The sequence below is a fragment of the Zootermopsis nevadensis genome, unplaced genomic scaffold (assembly GCF_977971745.1).
Source record: "Zootermopsis nevadensis isolate Lab colony 2312 unplaced genomic scaffold, Znev_1.0 Znev_ptg000031l, whole genome shotgun sequence".
NCBI lineage: Eukaryota > Metazoa > Arthropoda > Insecta > Blattodea > Termopsidae > Zootermopsis > Zootermopsis nevadensis.
In genome coordinates this window covers 5,219,391-5,236,764 of record NW_028259163.1, presented here as the reverse complement: position 1 = coordinate 5,236,764, position 17,374 = coordinate 5,219,391, and the positions used below count along the sequence as shown (strand labels likewise).

At 36.6% G+C, this 17,374-nt stretch overlaps 1 protein-coding gene across 7 annotated transcripts in view; it reads left to right on the top strand.

The window, feature by feature from the left end:
• LOC110834432 (uncharacterized) overlaps positions 1 to 17,374 on the top strand; it is a 337,206-nt gene that overhangs the window by 292,961 nt on the left and 26,871 nt on the right. For all 7 annotated transcript variants that reach the window (XM_087359488.1, XM_087359491.1, XM_087359490.1 and 4 more), the window contains 3 exons: positions 9,533 to 9,765; positions 10,097 to 11,188; positions 16,664 to 16,827. In XM_087359488.1, coding sequence (XP_087215614.1) covers positions 9,533 to 9,765; positions 10,097 to 11,188; positions 16,664 to 16,827 — 1,489 coding nt within the window. The remainder of the gene's footprint in view (positions 1 to 9,532; positions 9,766 to 10,096; positions 11,189 to 16,663; positions 16,828 to 17,374) is intronic.

Sequence of the window (17,374 nt, the reverse complement as noted above, 5' to 3'; positions counted from 1 at the left end):
AAAAAATTGCTTTCCCCTTCTTCTACACTTTAATAAAGATAACCCCACGCTGGCTATTGTCCGTCACTCGGAGGAAATTTGAAGGGCTACATTATCTGAGAGCAAAAGTAGTCTACGACCTTAAAATCTGAGGCTGGATGTTTGTTCATACTTTATAATCCTTATAAAATTGTTTCTATTCAAAATGTGCCGTGTATTATGTAGCGTTATCTTCATATATATAACAGTTTCTATGTGGTGCCAATGTTTTTTTTTTCCAGAAGAGTAAATGTATTGCTTAATTTTGAAAAATACCTGTATATATCTTGCGAATATATGCTGCATTTATCGCTGAAGAACGCAGCAAATAACTACCCAATCAGTGCACAAAACACAGGTGTTGAAGTCTGACAGAGTCACTGTGTCTCTGAACTTTGTCAGAATTTGGGTTGCAGAGGTCATTCTTGAGGATTCCAACGGCCTGGTTATCGACATTACGTGGGAATCGATTTTGCTTAATTACCATGCCATTTATAAAACGAATACAACCAACATCACATTCTACTTCTGATACAACAGCCACTGCATAGTTTACTAAATGGATATTATACATCTCAATGTATTCGATTTAGTGTAAATTGTGAGTTGACCTACACGTGTGACCTTTAATTAGACAAATTTATGTGCATCTACATGTTCGGTGTTCCTAGAAACTTCTTGGGTAAACCAAAAAACTTCTCTGCTCTCGTCCACGTGGCTGCAAACACAGCAGATATAAAATATATTATCACAGTAACCAAAAACTTGGATAAATTCGACTTGGAAGACTAATGGTCAATTTGGTCTTAACCCGTGGTCACGTTCGTTCATCAAGACAGACTAAACTGGACACCCGTCCAGAACATATTTCCTCCTCGAACCATCGCCTTGTGTTTTGGTGGTACATACAATTCTCTGATTCTATGCCATTGACCAACTGTAAGCTTATTCCGGCAACACACGGCCCCCATCTACCTTGGCAACTTATGGAGTTGCCAATGGTATACCTTGTCTTTGTATAGTCCACGATAATTCATATGGAGTCGATCAAATATGTGATATATTTCACGCTTACAAAGGATCTAAGATAAGTCAGAAGTCATCCGTTACCGTGCCAATTTTGAGAATGTTCAAGTATGTGACAGAATGCCCACATTGCAGCAAAATACTGTAACAAATCCGGACACACAATGATTTTGCAAATCTGACAACAGACTCCCAAAACATCGCGCAGCACACGACATGATAAATCCACGTTTTTCCTAAATAGTAAAACGTGGAAGGTCGTAGTCCTTTCAGAATCCAAACTTTCTTGTAGAGGATAGGACGTTATATATACGTCTAGTGGCATTGTTTAGATTTAGAAGTTTCAGACCTCCGAATTAATTAATCACTGCGTGACCATTTTGATGAATGGTTAGGTAGAATTTTGCGTTTCCAATTTCTGCCACGACAATACGGTTTTAGCTGGAGAATAAGCGGGATTAAGTTTATAGCCTGGCAGATTTTATACCCTTGGGCGATCTTTATCGGTTGGGATACCATGGCTTTATGATACGTTTTGTCATCTTGTTATTTTTATGAGACAATCGAATCATGGACATTTGATAGTGTTCTCTTTTATGAGTTTCTTATTTGATGCGTCGTCAGTTCTCTCACGCAATGTTCCACTACGCTTTTTCACTATTTTGAATTTGCCTGTCTTGGTTTTAAGAATTAGAATTACATGTTTTCGATATCGTATAGATGTCATAAGGTCTGTCTTAATTCGTATATAAATTGTTTACTTCAGATTACTTATGCCTTTGACGAAATTGAGGTAATTATTAGAAGACATTTTCTTTTAAGTATTGTTTTGGCAGAGACGTATTTATTTATTATTATTTTTATTTAGTGTTCTGTCTGACGACAGGTCCATATGAACAGGATCCTTCCATCCTTTTCTCGGACTGGGACCTGTTCATATACGTTCTTGGCAGATGATCCAGAAGTGGTTTGCCATTGCCTTCTTCTGTGTGTGAATGGAGTAATTGTTGGGATGCCACGGAGGAAAACTCCGTGTTGCCTAGACCACGGCCTTGCCCAACACAAGTTATAAATTCGGGCACCGCCGGGAATCGAACCCGAGACCCCAGGATTACAAGGCCAGCGTATACCGACAGAATTAGGTAGTGCAGTTCCTCCTACCGGCAGACGCTGTATATTATAACAATTTCATGCAGAATACAGAAATGTTCATTGGTAAGTGGGATTACCAACCAGTTTAACTCACCATTGACACCAAATCCCGTCCATAAATTCGATTCTGATTCAGTTCTATTCAACTCTGGTGTTCATAATCTGTTTCCAAAAAATTAATCTTAATATTTTTGTTCGTATTTCAAGGAGATTTCCTCACCGAAATCATGTATGCATTCTGCGTCTAGCACATCGTAGCCTGACTGATTTGTATCGTGTGTATACTAAATGATCCGTATACGAGAATGTATTTTACCTACGAAACATGAATTAAACATTTCAGTGTCATGTAGGTGATTTAATTTTTAATTTGCCTCCAGCAAAATTAGGATGTTTCGATCATATACAGCGATGTCAGTACCTTGTTTCCACAGATATATTTATAATTTTTGTTTGCAATGTCAGCATATTCAAATCGAATAATCAATAAAGTGATATGATCTAACTGGATATGATCTTCCTGTGTTCGTTCAGTTAAGCTCGACTAAACAAATGAGTGGCAAGTTAACAACACGTCCGATCTGTTGAAATAACGTCAATTAACAAGCAAATTAATCCGCTGGACAACTGTACAGGGTTATTCATAAGTCTCTGACACATTACAATAATTGGCCAATGTTCGATGGTACAAAGGATGGATTTTTGTATTCAAAGCTGGCTGGCTTATTCGAAAGACAAGTAGAATTGCAGCATTGAACATAATTTAAATGGAATAGTTCAAGATTAGTTTATAACTCATTTAAGATGAAAGACAGAGGGCTGTAATTCTTTTAAATGTTCCTAAATTTTTGTGAGTACTCTCTTGGTATGTTGATTGAAATACCAGGTTTTAGTAAGGATTTCAAACTGTCTAGTTATAACAGAAAGGGCTGTGTGTATTGAGACGTTACTAATCTCCGTATTAACGTTGAAACCACTTTCAATCAACATGGAGTATTGTATCTATGTGGAGTGCTATTTTCTGGTTTTAGATCTCTCGAAGGAATGTTAAACTCTGAGGGTTGTTTGCAGATACTACAAGATCGTATTCCCCTTAGCTTACAGTTACGTACTTATGACAAAGTATTTCAATTCATGATAGAGAATGTACGTACACAATTTACAAATATTCTCGTCCATTTATGGTTGATCTAAGTACTTTCTTCTAATGGTCGGTCTTTAATTATTCGTCTGGCCTCTTAATATATCTGATCCATGGAAGACAGAATTTTAGATGATGACCAAAGGGAAACAGAAATTAAGGACACCAGGGTCTTTGATATTTGAGACAGTTTTGTATTTGCTTTCAGTAATTTAATGTGCAGTATTAAAATCTCAAGAAGATTACTTTTGTATATATGTTTTAGTTGTCACCAAACTTCGGTAGATATTTTGAATCCCCAAATGAAGTAGGTAACAATAAATAAAGTAATACGTAGGACTGTCGATGGCATTAATATATTAAACTGTTACAACTTTTTTTAAAAAATCTGAAAGTTTCTGATAACGGAATGTCTTATTTTTAACATATTATTTTATGTTGTGTCCATAGCCTAGATTTACGTTTCATTTCCAAATCAACACACTATTAGATACGTAATAAAAGTAAAAGTGAAACTGTCCCACTATATGCCATGTAGGCGCATGGGGGAGAGGTGGCATAGCTCCTATTCATTCCAAACATCGACACCAGATGGGGTGAGTGGATAGCATCACGTCCCGTCCTTGCTTTACCTCCGGGAAAGGATCCCGGTACCCACTGTATAGGAGGCTGGATGGGCCCCTAGAACCTGTTTGGACACAGGCTACAGGAAAAATCCTCTGACTCCGTCGGAGATCGAACCCAGGTCGTTCAGTGTGTAGCTAGTCAATAGATACGCAGAAGTTTAGAAAACAAAGCTAGATGGCTCTGCGCTCGACAGTGTCCATTAAGGACACTGTATGTGAACGCAAATATCTTTTTGCGAATAGGACACGAAGCCGTGGTTATTTCGGTCTGATGTAGCAGGTAATGCGCAGATAATACTACGATTATGTCAGAAAGAGAATCGAGTTGTAGAAGTCGTGAAGCGTTAAGAGTTGGGAGTTGCATATTTAAAGGCTGTCAGACCGCAGTGCGCATGTGCAGGGCTATTCAGTCTTTAATCGCGAGAGATTTTCTAACGTTTCTCATGCTTCTGTAATAACCGTCAGCAAATAGCATGTTTCATGGCAACAAAAGGACTTTAACCCCCATCTCCAAGTCGTTTGTGCAATGTTGCTAGGTTTGCTTCTGAATTGTCTTCACTAGCGTGGCTTAAGCGTTTAGACGTTCGTGTTACTGTGTTGTACCACTTTTCAGTGGCCTTTAAGCATGCAGTTTGGTGACGACTGCAGTAGTAGTGAAGATCCCAGAGAACAAATGAGAGCAATTCTGTAGCTTCAATAGAAATCTGACTCTTGGTTTACGAGGTGCGATCGGAAAGTTTCAAGACTGAGCGTATAAAAACCCGTACACTTATCTCAGGTATTAAATTCATCCATCACCCTCGACGTAGTTCCCCTGGGAGTGAACACAACGATCCCAGCGCCGCTGCCAAGCCTGGAAGCATCCCTGGAAATCTTTCTTTGTCAGCCTGTCAAGCACCATCTGCGATTCTGCCTGAATCTCTTCTATCGTCTCAAATCTCCTTCCCTTTAGCTGAATTTTCATCTTTGGGAAGAGGAAGAAGTCACACGGCGAATAAGGAGGGTGCGGGATGACGGCCATGGTGTTTGAGGCCAAAAACTGCCGAACTTTGAGGGCGGTGTGCGCTGGCGCGTTGTCATGATGTGTCTCATGTGGAGCTCTTCCTTTAGAATCAGCTGACAGGTCCCATAGCCTATCCCAACAATGTCGCACAAGTCGTTGATGGAACGACGTCGATCTTCGTGAATGGCCTGCCGAATCTTCGTAACATTTTCGGGCGTTGTGCTCGAAGATGGTCGTCCAGAACGCTCGTCATCATCGACAGAGATTCGGCCATTTTTAAAACGTGAATGCCACACAAAAGTTTGTGCACGACCCATTGCGGACTCCCCAAATGCTTGATTTAGCATATCACAGGTTTCCGTAGCCGTTTTGGCGAGTCTTTGGCAAGAGATTCAGGCAGAATCGCAGATGGTGCTTGACAGGCTGACAAAGAAAGATTTCCAGGGATGCTTCCAGGCTTGGCAGCGGCGCTGGGATCGTTGTGTTCACTCCCAGGGGAACTACTTCAAGGGTGATGGATGAATTTAATACCTGAGATAAGTGTACGGGTTTTTATACGCGCAGTCTGGAAACCTTCCGATCGCACCTCGTATATTTACTTCATCTCGTTTGAAGCTCTTGGTAAGGAACGTGTTACCAGGGACTTTATCTTCAGGGTGAAAAGATCGAAGCTACACTAACGCTTCGTATTCGTGAGTTCTCGTGTTCGATTCTTGACGTCGACATGTGTAAGATGTTACCGCGGTTTTCCTCATTAACTCCAACGACGTTACATTAAATCCTGGTACGAATTATACCTTTTACATCTTTTCCAATTCATTATTTTAAAATAATCACTCTATTAAAAGACTCTACATTTGTCCCAATACAAGTTTAGTATTCCGCATTGTATGTGGGGTTTTTTGGACAAAATTTATGTAAAATTAGAAACTCTATTGGGTTCAGTACATAAAGCTGATAGCTCGAAAAGTGGTAATTTTGTGTTACGTACGATTATTAGCTGAATCTTATGTGTTGTTTAATTTTATCATAATGTTATAAGTGTATCTGATATGTAATTAATGCCAGGAGAATTTCCTGTAACTTAACAATTTAAGCAATATAGCATCATCGGCTTCTTATCTTAGAGACCCAGGTTTATTCGTAGTTCGGCCCATGTACGATTTATGGTGGACGTTGGTACAGAGAGAGAAGTTCTGATTTTCTTTGTCAGTTACCGTTGTGGCAATGTTCCACACTCGTTTATCATCACCTTTATCATCAGGGGATGCTACAATGGACTCATATGAGCCTGTATTGCCAAGGGATAGGTTTCACTGCAACTCATATCAGGGTATTCATTGAATTAAATTACTCAGGGTGTTACGTGCTTGAATTTATGTCGTCCAACTGTCTAATAGATTCGAATACATCTGTGTCCAGAATATACTTTCCTGTAATATACCTTCAACATATCAGTTTTTATTACAGTATTTTTTTAAATTATTTTATCCGTGACGTAAGTTATTGCTTGTTCGAATAAATTTTGACTTTTAATTACTTTTAATGAATTAATGTAGACGGGTCATTTCCTATAAAAATTGGAAAGATTATTTGAATTTTAAATAATGATAAACATTTTTAATAGTAGTAGCTACAAACGTTAATTTTGATCTTCGATACTGAGTGCTGATGTAAAATATTTATCATAAATTGGTACGTTCTGGTTAGCTAAATAACATATAAAAATTGTTACTGAGCTTTACGAAGGAATCAGATAAAAAAACATTATGTCTGCGATAGGCTTAGAAATATTGTCAAACATAACAGTGCTCTATTTTTATCGGAATGTGATATATTGAAGGGAATTTTTATTTTCTGAAACAGGATAGAGACACACGATTTCCAATCAGGCAATTGTATCACTGGCATTTGGATTTGGCACAAAATACGTTTTTTTTTCTTTCGAAAACCACGATACAGCTTTAAGTCAGGATAACCTATCTGCAAGCCAAATGTGAGCTCGGGATTTTCAGAATACGAAAGTAGTTGTAAAACCTACTTTCTTCCTTCTGACTGCATCTGTAAGCAACATTGCTCGTCTGTGGTGTTTGTGTCTTTGTCTAACAGTCACAATTAAAATGCAACAAACAGAGCTTCGTACGTACAGCTACTTTAAGAGTTTCCGACCACTTAAAGACTTGGAAATGGGAGAAACATTTATAACAGAATAAAACGGATCTAGCTGTTGTATGTACGACCCGACGAGGCAACTTTATGGCCCTATATACCTAGGAAATGGCTCAAAGTAGATCCATCTATCCAAACTATCTGCACTTGAGGTTAGCTTAAATGTTACTTCGAATTTGTTTATGTACAGATAATTCGTAGCTGTGAATGGAAATTTTCGAAAGACAGTTATAAAATACTGATGGAATTTACAGAAAGAAACTTTCATTTGCCAAATTTACTTTTCTGAAAGGGAAAGTTAGGAAATATTTCCCTTAACAGCTCTGGTTTATAAACGTTCAATTCGTCAATGCATTTTGATGGTCGACAGTAGAGGACAGAAGACCTTCAGTGGGATAGATATTGGTCTAACATCATGGTATAAAATTCAGTTCTTACCTCAAAGAAAACTCAATGCGTCAATATTACAAAGTTCAGTTGTTTAACGCTGTTCTATTGAGAAATAACGTTACGTCAGGAAAATGCTTAATGGTCATGAAATTATCGATCTAAATAAAAATTTAAATGCCTCCAGAATTTTCGTTAAATTTATAACTTGTGAATTTTATGAAAAGTAGTTCACTCGCTCTCTCGAAATCATACATTCGGGCAGATAAACGCAGGAAGTGATTTTAATAGACGCTCCAAGTGTCGTCTGTGTACCTGTAAGTTTGTGTGTGTCCCAATTTTAACAGTTGCAAATATACAACTTTTGTTAAAACAAATTTTTTTAACGTAAACCAACAATTATAAACATGGCGGTGGCGAAAACATATGAAGTTATGTTTGGTAAATTTAACATTGAGTCTGTAGTGAAATATTATGTTCTCAAAAATAAAAAGTAACGAAAACAAATCTGTAAAATATTACGCTGCAAAGATGGATTTAAATATGCAAGGAGTAAGTTATTTTTAATTTTAAGGCACTGTTACTAATATATTTTAGACTATATTCATTGTCTGTTGGCAACTTTTATATTACCTTAAATATTACGTTTCGAAAAATGTACCTTACTTCGTCAACACGTGCTGTTTTTTGAGCTGACTGTAATAAGCCCTTCTCCCATTGGTTCCCTTACTCTCACATGCTTCCCCATTGGCCCGGCCGAAGTTCTACCTTATCCCACCATCACCCATATTTCAAGCAAGTTCTTGGCTCGTGGATTACGCATTACCCTGATAATTGAGGCAGCAGGAACCTGTGAAACGCCGATAAACTTCTGCCTGACTACAGCGTAGCATCCCAGCCTTTTTCATGGAAATATAAAATCTGACCAAATAATGTTTTGTTCAAAAAAAAACAACTTTTGTTTATTTGAAACTGTCAAATTTTTGTGACATACGTCATTTTAATACATGAATTTAATTAGTGTCTAGTAAAAGAAGCAGTGTTTATAATTTTATTCCTGTGGTTATAACACTCGTCTAATATCCGGCACGTGGACGATGAATAACGCTCCATTTTGCTTTCTCCCCTATTCCCTCCTCTTTTTTATTGCTACATTTAACGTGATGTGATGTCTACTCCACTCTGCTGTATGACATAACGGAATACATCCACCGAAGTATAATGTAATAAAACATTTGTATGCAAATGAGAGTCCACCAGGGCTGAGTAAGATTGTGATATTATAAGCGTAACAGGTTACATCAGTAATCAAATGGAGCATGAATGTTAATGAGAGTAGGAAAGTATGAGGATTTCTGAAGATTGCTGTATTCTGGATTGTTGGGATGTACCGACGTTTCAGAGGTCCTTGCTGCTTCCGTCGTCTCCCTGATGATGGAAGGCAAGCAACTGTAAATATCGGGCAAATTCTACGAGAGTACATGGTTGTTCGTTACGATACCTTTGACGATTTATAATAGTTTACCAGTTTTTAAGAATAAAAACAATTCGCCATTCGATTATTCACTTTTAACATCTTTATTTATTACTTCGATTACAGTGATTAAGAGTTATCTCTTGTCAGTTTTGATTTATGCGAATTTAAATTTTTAATCTTGTATTTGGTACTGCCTTTTATGTATATTCTGTTCATTTATGAAAAATATGAGTCCTGTGGGAGTAATTATGGGCTGCAACTTTTGACATTTTAAGATTATACCACACCAACATACAAAGAATTAAGACAGATAATTGAACGCTGTAACTCTGAAATAATCTCAACTGCTTGTTTACATTTTACGTTTCGTATTATCTCCTCGACAACGTCTGAAATTTTGCCACAGAATTTTGAATCACCCTGTATAATAATATAATTCTATGTCATATATAAACGAATGTGGGTTACCGTTTCCTGAATTTTTTAGTTCCAGGAGACGTGTGTCGGTTCCCTGATGAAGTTGCGTGTTTCAGGAGCTGAGCCCTCTTGAGGTGCGTTTAGAGCCGTCTGTACGCGAGATGTTGGAAGCTGTACGCGCCATGGTGTTAGCGACGCACTGGCATTCTTTCACGGTCCTGGCTGACAGCGAATCGTCCTCAGGCGTCTTGCTCCGTCGAGACCTGGCATCCATCTTGAATACCCCACCGCTAAACCCGACTTTGCTCATCCTACGGTCAGGCACTGCGGCACGACACTCAATTTTTAGGTAAAGACAAGTTCATGAATATTCTGGTATTGACACCAAGTGTTAAATTCATTCTTAATGCTTTGAAAAATGATCTGGGATTACATAGGCCCTGATGGGATGATAATATTAAAATGGCATATACCCGGAGAAACTGAGTAAAACCATGTAGAACAAAAGAGTAGAAAGTTTCTAGGCCGTATTTTGTATCTCGAAACTTCTAGATGTCTTCAGTTGACCACTTGAATATGAGTTTCATTCAAGGTCATTGATACCCAGTTAACTTATTAATTTAATTTATCTAAATTTGCATAATAGCGATAATATTAGTTTCTTTCTCCTTTGTCCTCAGGCGGCTGGCGGATATCTCGCGTTCTACGAGAGGTGTGATTGTTCTCATATGCAACTTGCAGACAGCCAGGCAGGTCACAACCGAAGCAAAACGTCTCAATATGATGAGTGGTCACTTCGTGTGGTTGTGGATTGATACTAGTGCATCTTCAACACTCGTTTCTGCAACAAACATCCAGTTCCCTACCGACAACAACAGCAGAAGCGATCCGAACACCTTCAACTCGACGTTCGATAATCCGAATGCCCCAGAACAGTCCTTGAGATCAAGACCGAGGTCCTCATCCAGTAAAAGACACGAAAGAGGGTCAAATGATGACAAAACCCAGTGGGACCCCTCATTAAGCAATAATAGTAAGGTAGTTGATGGTATATTTACCACCGGAAATCCCGAAGAAGTTGTCAGAAAGCCAAGAGATATGGATGTGACGTCAGGTTCAGCGCAAGATGTCAAAACCTTTAACGTGTTATCAACAAACTTAAGTGAAAGTGGTCAGCCGAATTTTACCGACGTCCTAAGACCGTCAGGTCACAAAGAGAATTTCATTGGTGAGCCCGATATTAACAGTAATAAAGATACGTTTACAAATTCAGCATCCAGAAAAATGGGGTTTAACGATTTGGATTTTGTTTTGAAATCAGACGAATCGGGTACGCGTAATATAAAAAACGTTATAAAGGCTAGTGATGGTGTAGAACTTTTAGGTCAGGAAAGAATAAGTGATATTGTAAATTTTAGGGATAATAAGCTAAGATCAGAGCTTGTTCAAAGTACGAGGAGTGATGGATGGGTTTATAATGAAAATATAAATGACGGAAGTGAACGTTTTAAGGTTAGGTTACCGGGTTTTAATGAACAGGATTTGGACGACGACGTGGATGAAGCACTTCCGGTAGGATTGTTAGCTTTGAGGACGCAACCTATGCGACTGGATCGCCATCTGGTGAAAGGTGCTGTTCGTCTGGTGGCAGAAACTTTGCTCGGTGTTCTCACCCGGTGTGCAGCGTGGATGCCTGCACCACCCTCGTCCGTCAACAGCTGTTGGACGACGCCATCCGAATCGTACCGAAACTTCTCAGACATGTTTGCGAGGTAAGATACTGAGTTTTGTTTTTAATTAAGTGAGTTTATTAACCGAAAATATTTTAAACATAGTACATTCGTACGCAGGAAATATATTTTTTTTCAATATATATAATTGGTGTGATGTTTATTATTTAATTACGTAATTCCAAAATTTAATTTGTGATTAAAACCTTTTGTTGTGTTGGCGCTATCTGTTCAGAATGACCTTCAACAAGATGTTTCATCATTAATTTTCAAATTTGTCGTTGAACAATTGACAAATTTGAAAGCAACTATTAAAAGATCGGAATTGAATTCACGAGGAAATTGACTGTAGACGAAATTTGATAAATCCTTGCTACCACGCAGTTTAGAATATTTCGTCTTATCGTTTGCTGTCATACATCGTAAATTTTAGAACTCTCTTAAATGTAATTTTACGTTTTGTTTTTTATTGTAAAACTAGGTGTCTCTCATTAAGGGAGGTCGTAGATGGGATGATAATATTAAAATTAATCTTACGGAAATTTCGTTTGAGGAAATTGAATAGGTTCTTCGATCTCAGGATCAGGTAATGATCATTTGAGTTTTATAAATAGGGGAAATCCATTGTTTATCTGAATTTATTAAGAAGGAAACCACTGCTTGATGTTTAACTCCCGATGTGTCTCATAATATAAATTAATTAGGAAGATAATGGGACATACTTAGGAAAGCCCAATATATTTTCTTAATTTTCTGGCAAACCACAAGGTAATTCCAAATTTAAATGTAGTCGACAAATGCTATTATCATTTTCTCTTTCTAAATTAAAGTGTATGTATATCTGTATAGTGCAATGCTCACTGTGATAGGTGAAATCCACTACATAATTTGACATATCACAGCACATTCTAGCCGTCTTATGGGGTTACGTTGCTTAAAACCCTTTCTAAGGTAGAAACGTTTTACGAAGAATGAGGTTATGGTACCAAAGACATACGAAAAATGATACTAATATGTTTTATTGATGATTAATAAACATGAAAGGATTCGAAATGATGTTTATTGGGATGAACATTGTCTGGGTGATTGAAAACAGAGGCAGAAATCAGGCAAAAATCATTGTATTCCTGCTAAAGTCGAAGTACACTCGTACACTCGATATGTCTCGATATCTACGTAACTACTGAGAAAGGCTGACAGATGCGATCCGTTGTTACTCCGCGCGCATGCGCAAGACCGAGTTACCTACGCCGCGATGCACATATATTACCTTAAAATTTTTTTCTCAAATAGGCTAAATCACGAATGAGATGATTCTCTTTCATATGAACCAAAACGATATTAAAATAAGTTATTTTTCGTTTATCTAGGCAAATGCCGAGGTAGTACCTTAAATTAGACCACTACTTTAAATCTTTATATACTCATAATTGATTAATCATCCTGTTACTTGAAGCTGTATTTTATGAAACCATAAAGATATAAATTCGACATTGAAATAGTCTTTTGTGAAGATATTCACAGACCGGTTGACTTTACGCTCGTCGGGAATAGTTCCTCGTGGCAGAAAGCCAAATCTCGTATTGATTTTCTGTGTCGTCATGTTTTTATTCATGTGCTATGTCCAGACTTGGTTTCTACGGATATTATATTTCAAGGAATATCTTTTCCCGTCTGCTTATACCATCTTGCCACCATCTCTCACGTAATAAAATTGGTATATATATATAAAGTCAAGAATGTTATGTTAGATTGTTTTAGTTTTATTTTAGTGCTATTCTGAAAAATAAATTCAGACTCAGCGCTGATATTATACGAGTGATCTAGATTAACTCAACTACTGTTGCGTACTCACAACCTTGAAGACAAATGGAGAATGGTATTGAATTCATACACGAATAAACCTCTAAGTTCTAAGAACAATATTCTTACTTAACCACGGGAAGTAACAGGAATATTGAAAGAAATCTAATAATTCAATTCATTTATTAAAGTGTTTGCCAACAGCGAGAAGGCAATAACAGGCAAACACATAATAATAATTTAATTCAATTAATTTATTTAAGTGCTTTACAACAGCCAAATAAGGCCAATAACAGCCAACCACTGAACAGTACACAATAAAATATATTATAATAATTCAATTCATATTAATAATAATAGTTAAAAATATTACGAATACAAAAAACAAACAAATTAAACTAAATATATAAATGTAATATATTAATAATAATAATTGAATTTATAATTGAATGATAATTCAATACAGCAAGTAAATATAAGAAATAAGGTATAAATATTGTAAGAGATAAGAAAGCAAACCTAACCAGAACAGATTGGTACATTTAGTACGCAAACCCCTGACATTTTAATAACGAGTTTCGTAATATTGCCTCTGCTATATTATTCGATATTCTGAATTAATTATTTTCGTTTTGGAAAAGTTTCAGTCAGTCAGACTATTATGAATCAGACATTTATTGTATAGTTCGCGACTGTAATCTTGAGACTTGAGGGGTGACGTTTCGGACTTCCTACATTCCTTGCAAGTCTCAAGATTACAGTCGCGTACTGTACTTTAAATTTGCTTATTTTAATATACGGCAAAGAAGTTTTGAATGAATACTTCGCGTAGTAGGAGCTAGTTATGAAAACACATTTAATTTCTTGTTATAAAAGGTAAGTAGTGTTGTAAAGAGATATTTATTGCCGCTGTGTTTACTCTTTGGAAGAAGATAATTAAGCGAAACTCATAATAGAACATTTTTTATAAGTCGTATAAACGTCTGTAAGACATCAGATACATCAAATAGGCCGGTGGTCTTATAAAGCAAATGAATTAATTAATTTGTTTGTAGCAACCCATTTCGACTTCAAAGCAACGCAAGGTTGTCTACGAAAGCAAAGTCAAACGCAATTTTAATTATATAGTTGTCTTTTATAACACTAGAAATTCAATTAATTTAGCGTTTCTGTTCCAAGACTTGTAAATGTATTTTTAGAAAAAAAATCGGTCAGTTCAGTTATTAATATTAAACCACTTTATTTTGTGTTTAAGTTCAGTTTTTTCAGATCTTGTTCTCTCTTCAAGTCTGCTTTTCTTTTATTCCCGCTTTCCTTTGTGCAATTGTTTTCAATTTCTTTTTCTGTTTTGAATTTCTTTTTTTAACTTCGTGTATTATACATTATAACTCTTTAATCAGGCATTTCAAGTAAACCTCTAATTCTAGAAGCAGTTTATCGAAATAAATGTTGTTATTATAGATTTTTTAAATTAAAGTAGATTTACGTAATTTGAATCTATAAAAAAAATCAAACAGTGATGTAAAACATTTCAGGTTACTGAGGTATCGTTTTAAATGTAAATAAATAATTACCCTTATCCTTTTAATTAATATTAAGAATAATTTGCAACACAAAGAAAAAATAGCTTTAAAATTAATTTTCATTTAACACGTCTAATTTCTATGAGCGTCTGAGTGGAGAATGTTCACAAAGTAAAAGTCAATTAGAGTTTAATCAGGCGAATGTAGGCGGTACTTAACACATCCTCTTTGGTCCATCCAACGTTCCGTTGGATTGTCATAAAGATAGACCCTGGAATCATGTTGGTAAGGGAGGGTCCGCTGTCTTGTTTTCAGTCAATTTTCTCGTCTCTATACAACTGATGAATAATGATTGTAATGGATACTTCAAGTATGTTGAGGTACTCAACACCCCTTAGAGAATTACGATCCTACACTGCCCCTGGATGGCACGCTACACCACACCAAACCAGATATATATCCCCTTTGTACGTACACTTCACAGACATTCCCGAATTTCCATTACCACATCGAAATTAATTTGAGTTGTACTAAAATCAGCTGGACCTCGGCCATTTTGTAGTGTTCTCGACGTGTAAGTTTCTGCTGTTCTTAACTGCGACCAACGCCATCTGTTAAGTGAATAGCATACTAATTGCGGGCATGTTAAATTCTAATTTCATCCTGAATACGTCTTGAAATGGATGTTATTAAAATGTGTATATATTTCCTTTGAGATATTTTGTATTTTCCTGCTACTTCAGATTAATGTTACGAAGTAAATTGTGACTGACATTTAAGAAAAGCTTTCAGCTGTGAAAATATCAGCTGCATCAAAATGTAGAAATTTTATAAAATATTTATTTCTCGAGAAGATTTTTTTTTTTTCGCATTTAGTCGCCGCAAAAATTTCATTTCATATGTGTCGAAGTTTGTTTATTTGGAAGAATGTGTGTAGTTAGTCTCGAAAAAATATATACAGTGTAGAATCTGTGTACTTTGTAACCAGTCATTCCCATGTTAATGCCATTTGTTGGCCTGAGCTTAAGACTTCCTAAAAATATTCTTACCTCATGTCTAATACGATTCTTATAGGATAGAAATGCGAACAGAAATTTAAGTAAAGCATCTACGAATTAAATTATTATAATCGCACAAAATGAAATCAATACAGTTGATGTTGTTTCAGAGCCGAGGTCGAATGTAGCGGTCTCCATAAGAGAAAATTATTGACTATATATATATTTTTTTTATTTAGTGTTCTGACCACCTCATCTTATTATTATTATTTAGTGTTCTGTCTGACGACAGGTCCATATGAACAGGATCCTTCCATCCTTTTCTCGGACTGGGACCTGTTCATATACGTTCTTGGCAGATGATCCAGAAGTGGTTTGCCATTGCCTTCTTCTGTGTGCGAATGGGATGCCACGGAGAAACCGGGGAAGCCCCCGGAGGAAAACTCCGTGTTGCTTAGACCACGGCCTTGCCCAACAAAGTTATAGATTCGGGCATCGCCGGGAATCGAACCCGAGACCCCAGGATTACAAGGCCAGCCCCATATATATATATATAGGGGTTTTCGTTATCAAGCAAGGATGTCCTTTGTTTCTTCTTGAGCCACACATGGCCCATTTAATTTTTGACGAAGTATAAAAAATAAATTGCGTAAGTGTAAACTTGTCCTAAAAAATGTTTATTTACAGATCGATAATTTCTAACGTTACAGATTCCTATTTGTACATCGAATTTACAAGAAATCTTCTCATGAAGTATTTCTCGCGCTTAAAAAAACCCATTAACTCACATTCTTCTTATCTCGTAGCTCCGCTGTATCATTAACTTCTGTGCCATAAAGGTTATCCCACAAATAAATATCTATCGGGTTTAAGTCAAGCGATCTTGAGGGCCATAGGTCGAAAACGTGGCGTTCAAACATTTATATTTACGTCGAAGTTCTTCGTTGTTTCTGTACTCAGCACGTGGCTCTAAGTGTTGTATTTTATTACATAAACTTGCTTATATATTTTATAATCTGTCTTTTATTGTTATTTCATTAAAATATTCGGAATCGGAAGAAATATTGATAGAAAATTTGAGACAGACACTGAGTAGGAATTGAAAACTTGTTGCTGATTATCTTTTGAATTAAAGTGACTCTTGTGTGTGTGTATACAAGATGAAGTGACGTAGTGATTTTTTTTTCTTACAGGGAATTGCGAACAGCAGTAAGAGAATCTTTGGTGGGCAGGAGAGAATCTGAAGTCAGTGGTAAAGTAGACAGATCGCTTGTAGCATCGTTTGATGTTCTAAACCTGGTACAAGAAAAGAGTGCAACCGACAACGAGGGTACTCTGGGTCTCAACGAACCTGAGGGTGAGATATATTGGCTTTGTTATTGAAAGGAGACAAACGGCAAATTGATTTTTTTTTAACTTTGAAACAGAGTTTATTTTACGTTTCCTGATACATGACGTTAAAGTTTAATGCAAATGTAGTCACTCCGATAGAATTTAAGAAATACGTAAACTTAAGCAAACGATTCACGTGATTAATAAATTTCAAGGTCAACTCAGTTGATCTGAACGGTTTTGAGTATTTATTAAAAAGTAAACGGAATACAGAAATGAAATTTACGCAGTTTAAAAGAGAACTTTAAAAATATTCGGAAGTGGGTGGTTGAAGTGACGTAATTTCTACTAAACTTAGTAGAACAGTAACTATTAACATGACAGTAAAATAACGAGTATAGTTGTACAAAATTGGTGACCACTCTTTAAAGAGGTTTCCGAAGAAGTTATACAAAAATACTCCATGTGCTAATTCAGATCGCTTTGGGGGGGGGGGGGGGATTGATTCGTCATTTTGAATCATGTCAAAGATTACACTTCTAGTAGTCATCATTATAGTTACAAATAGTATT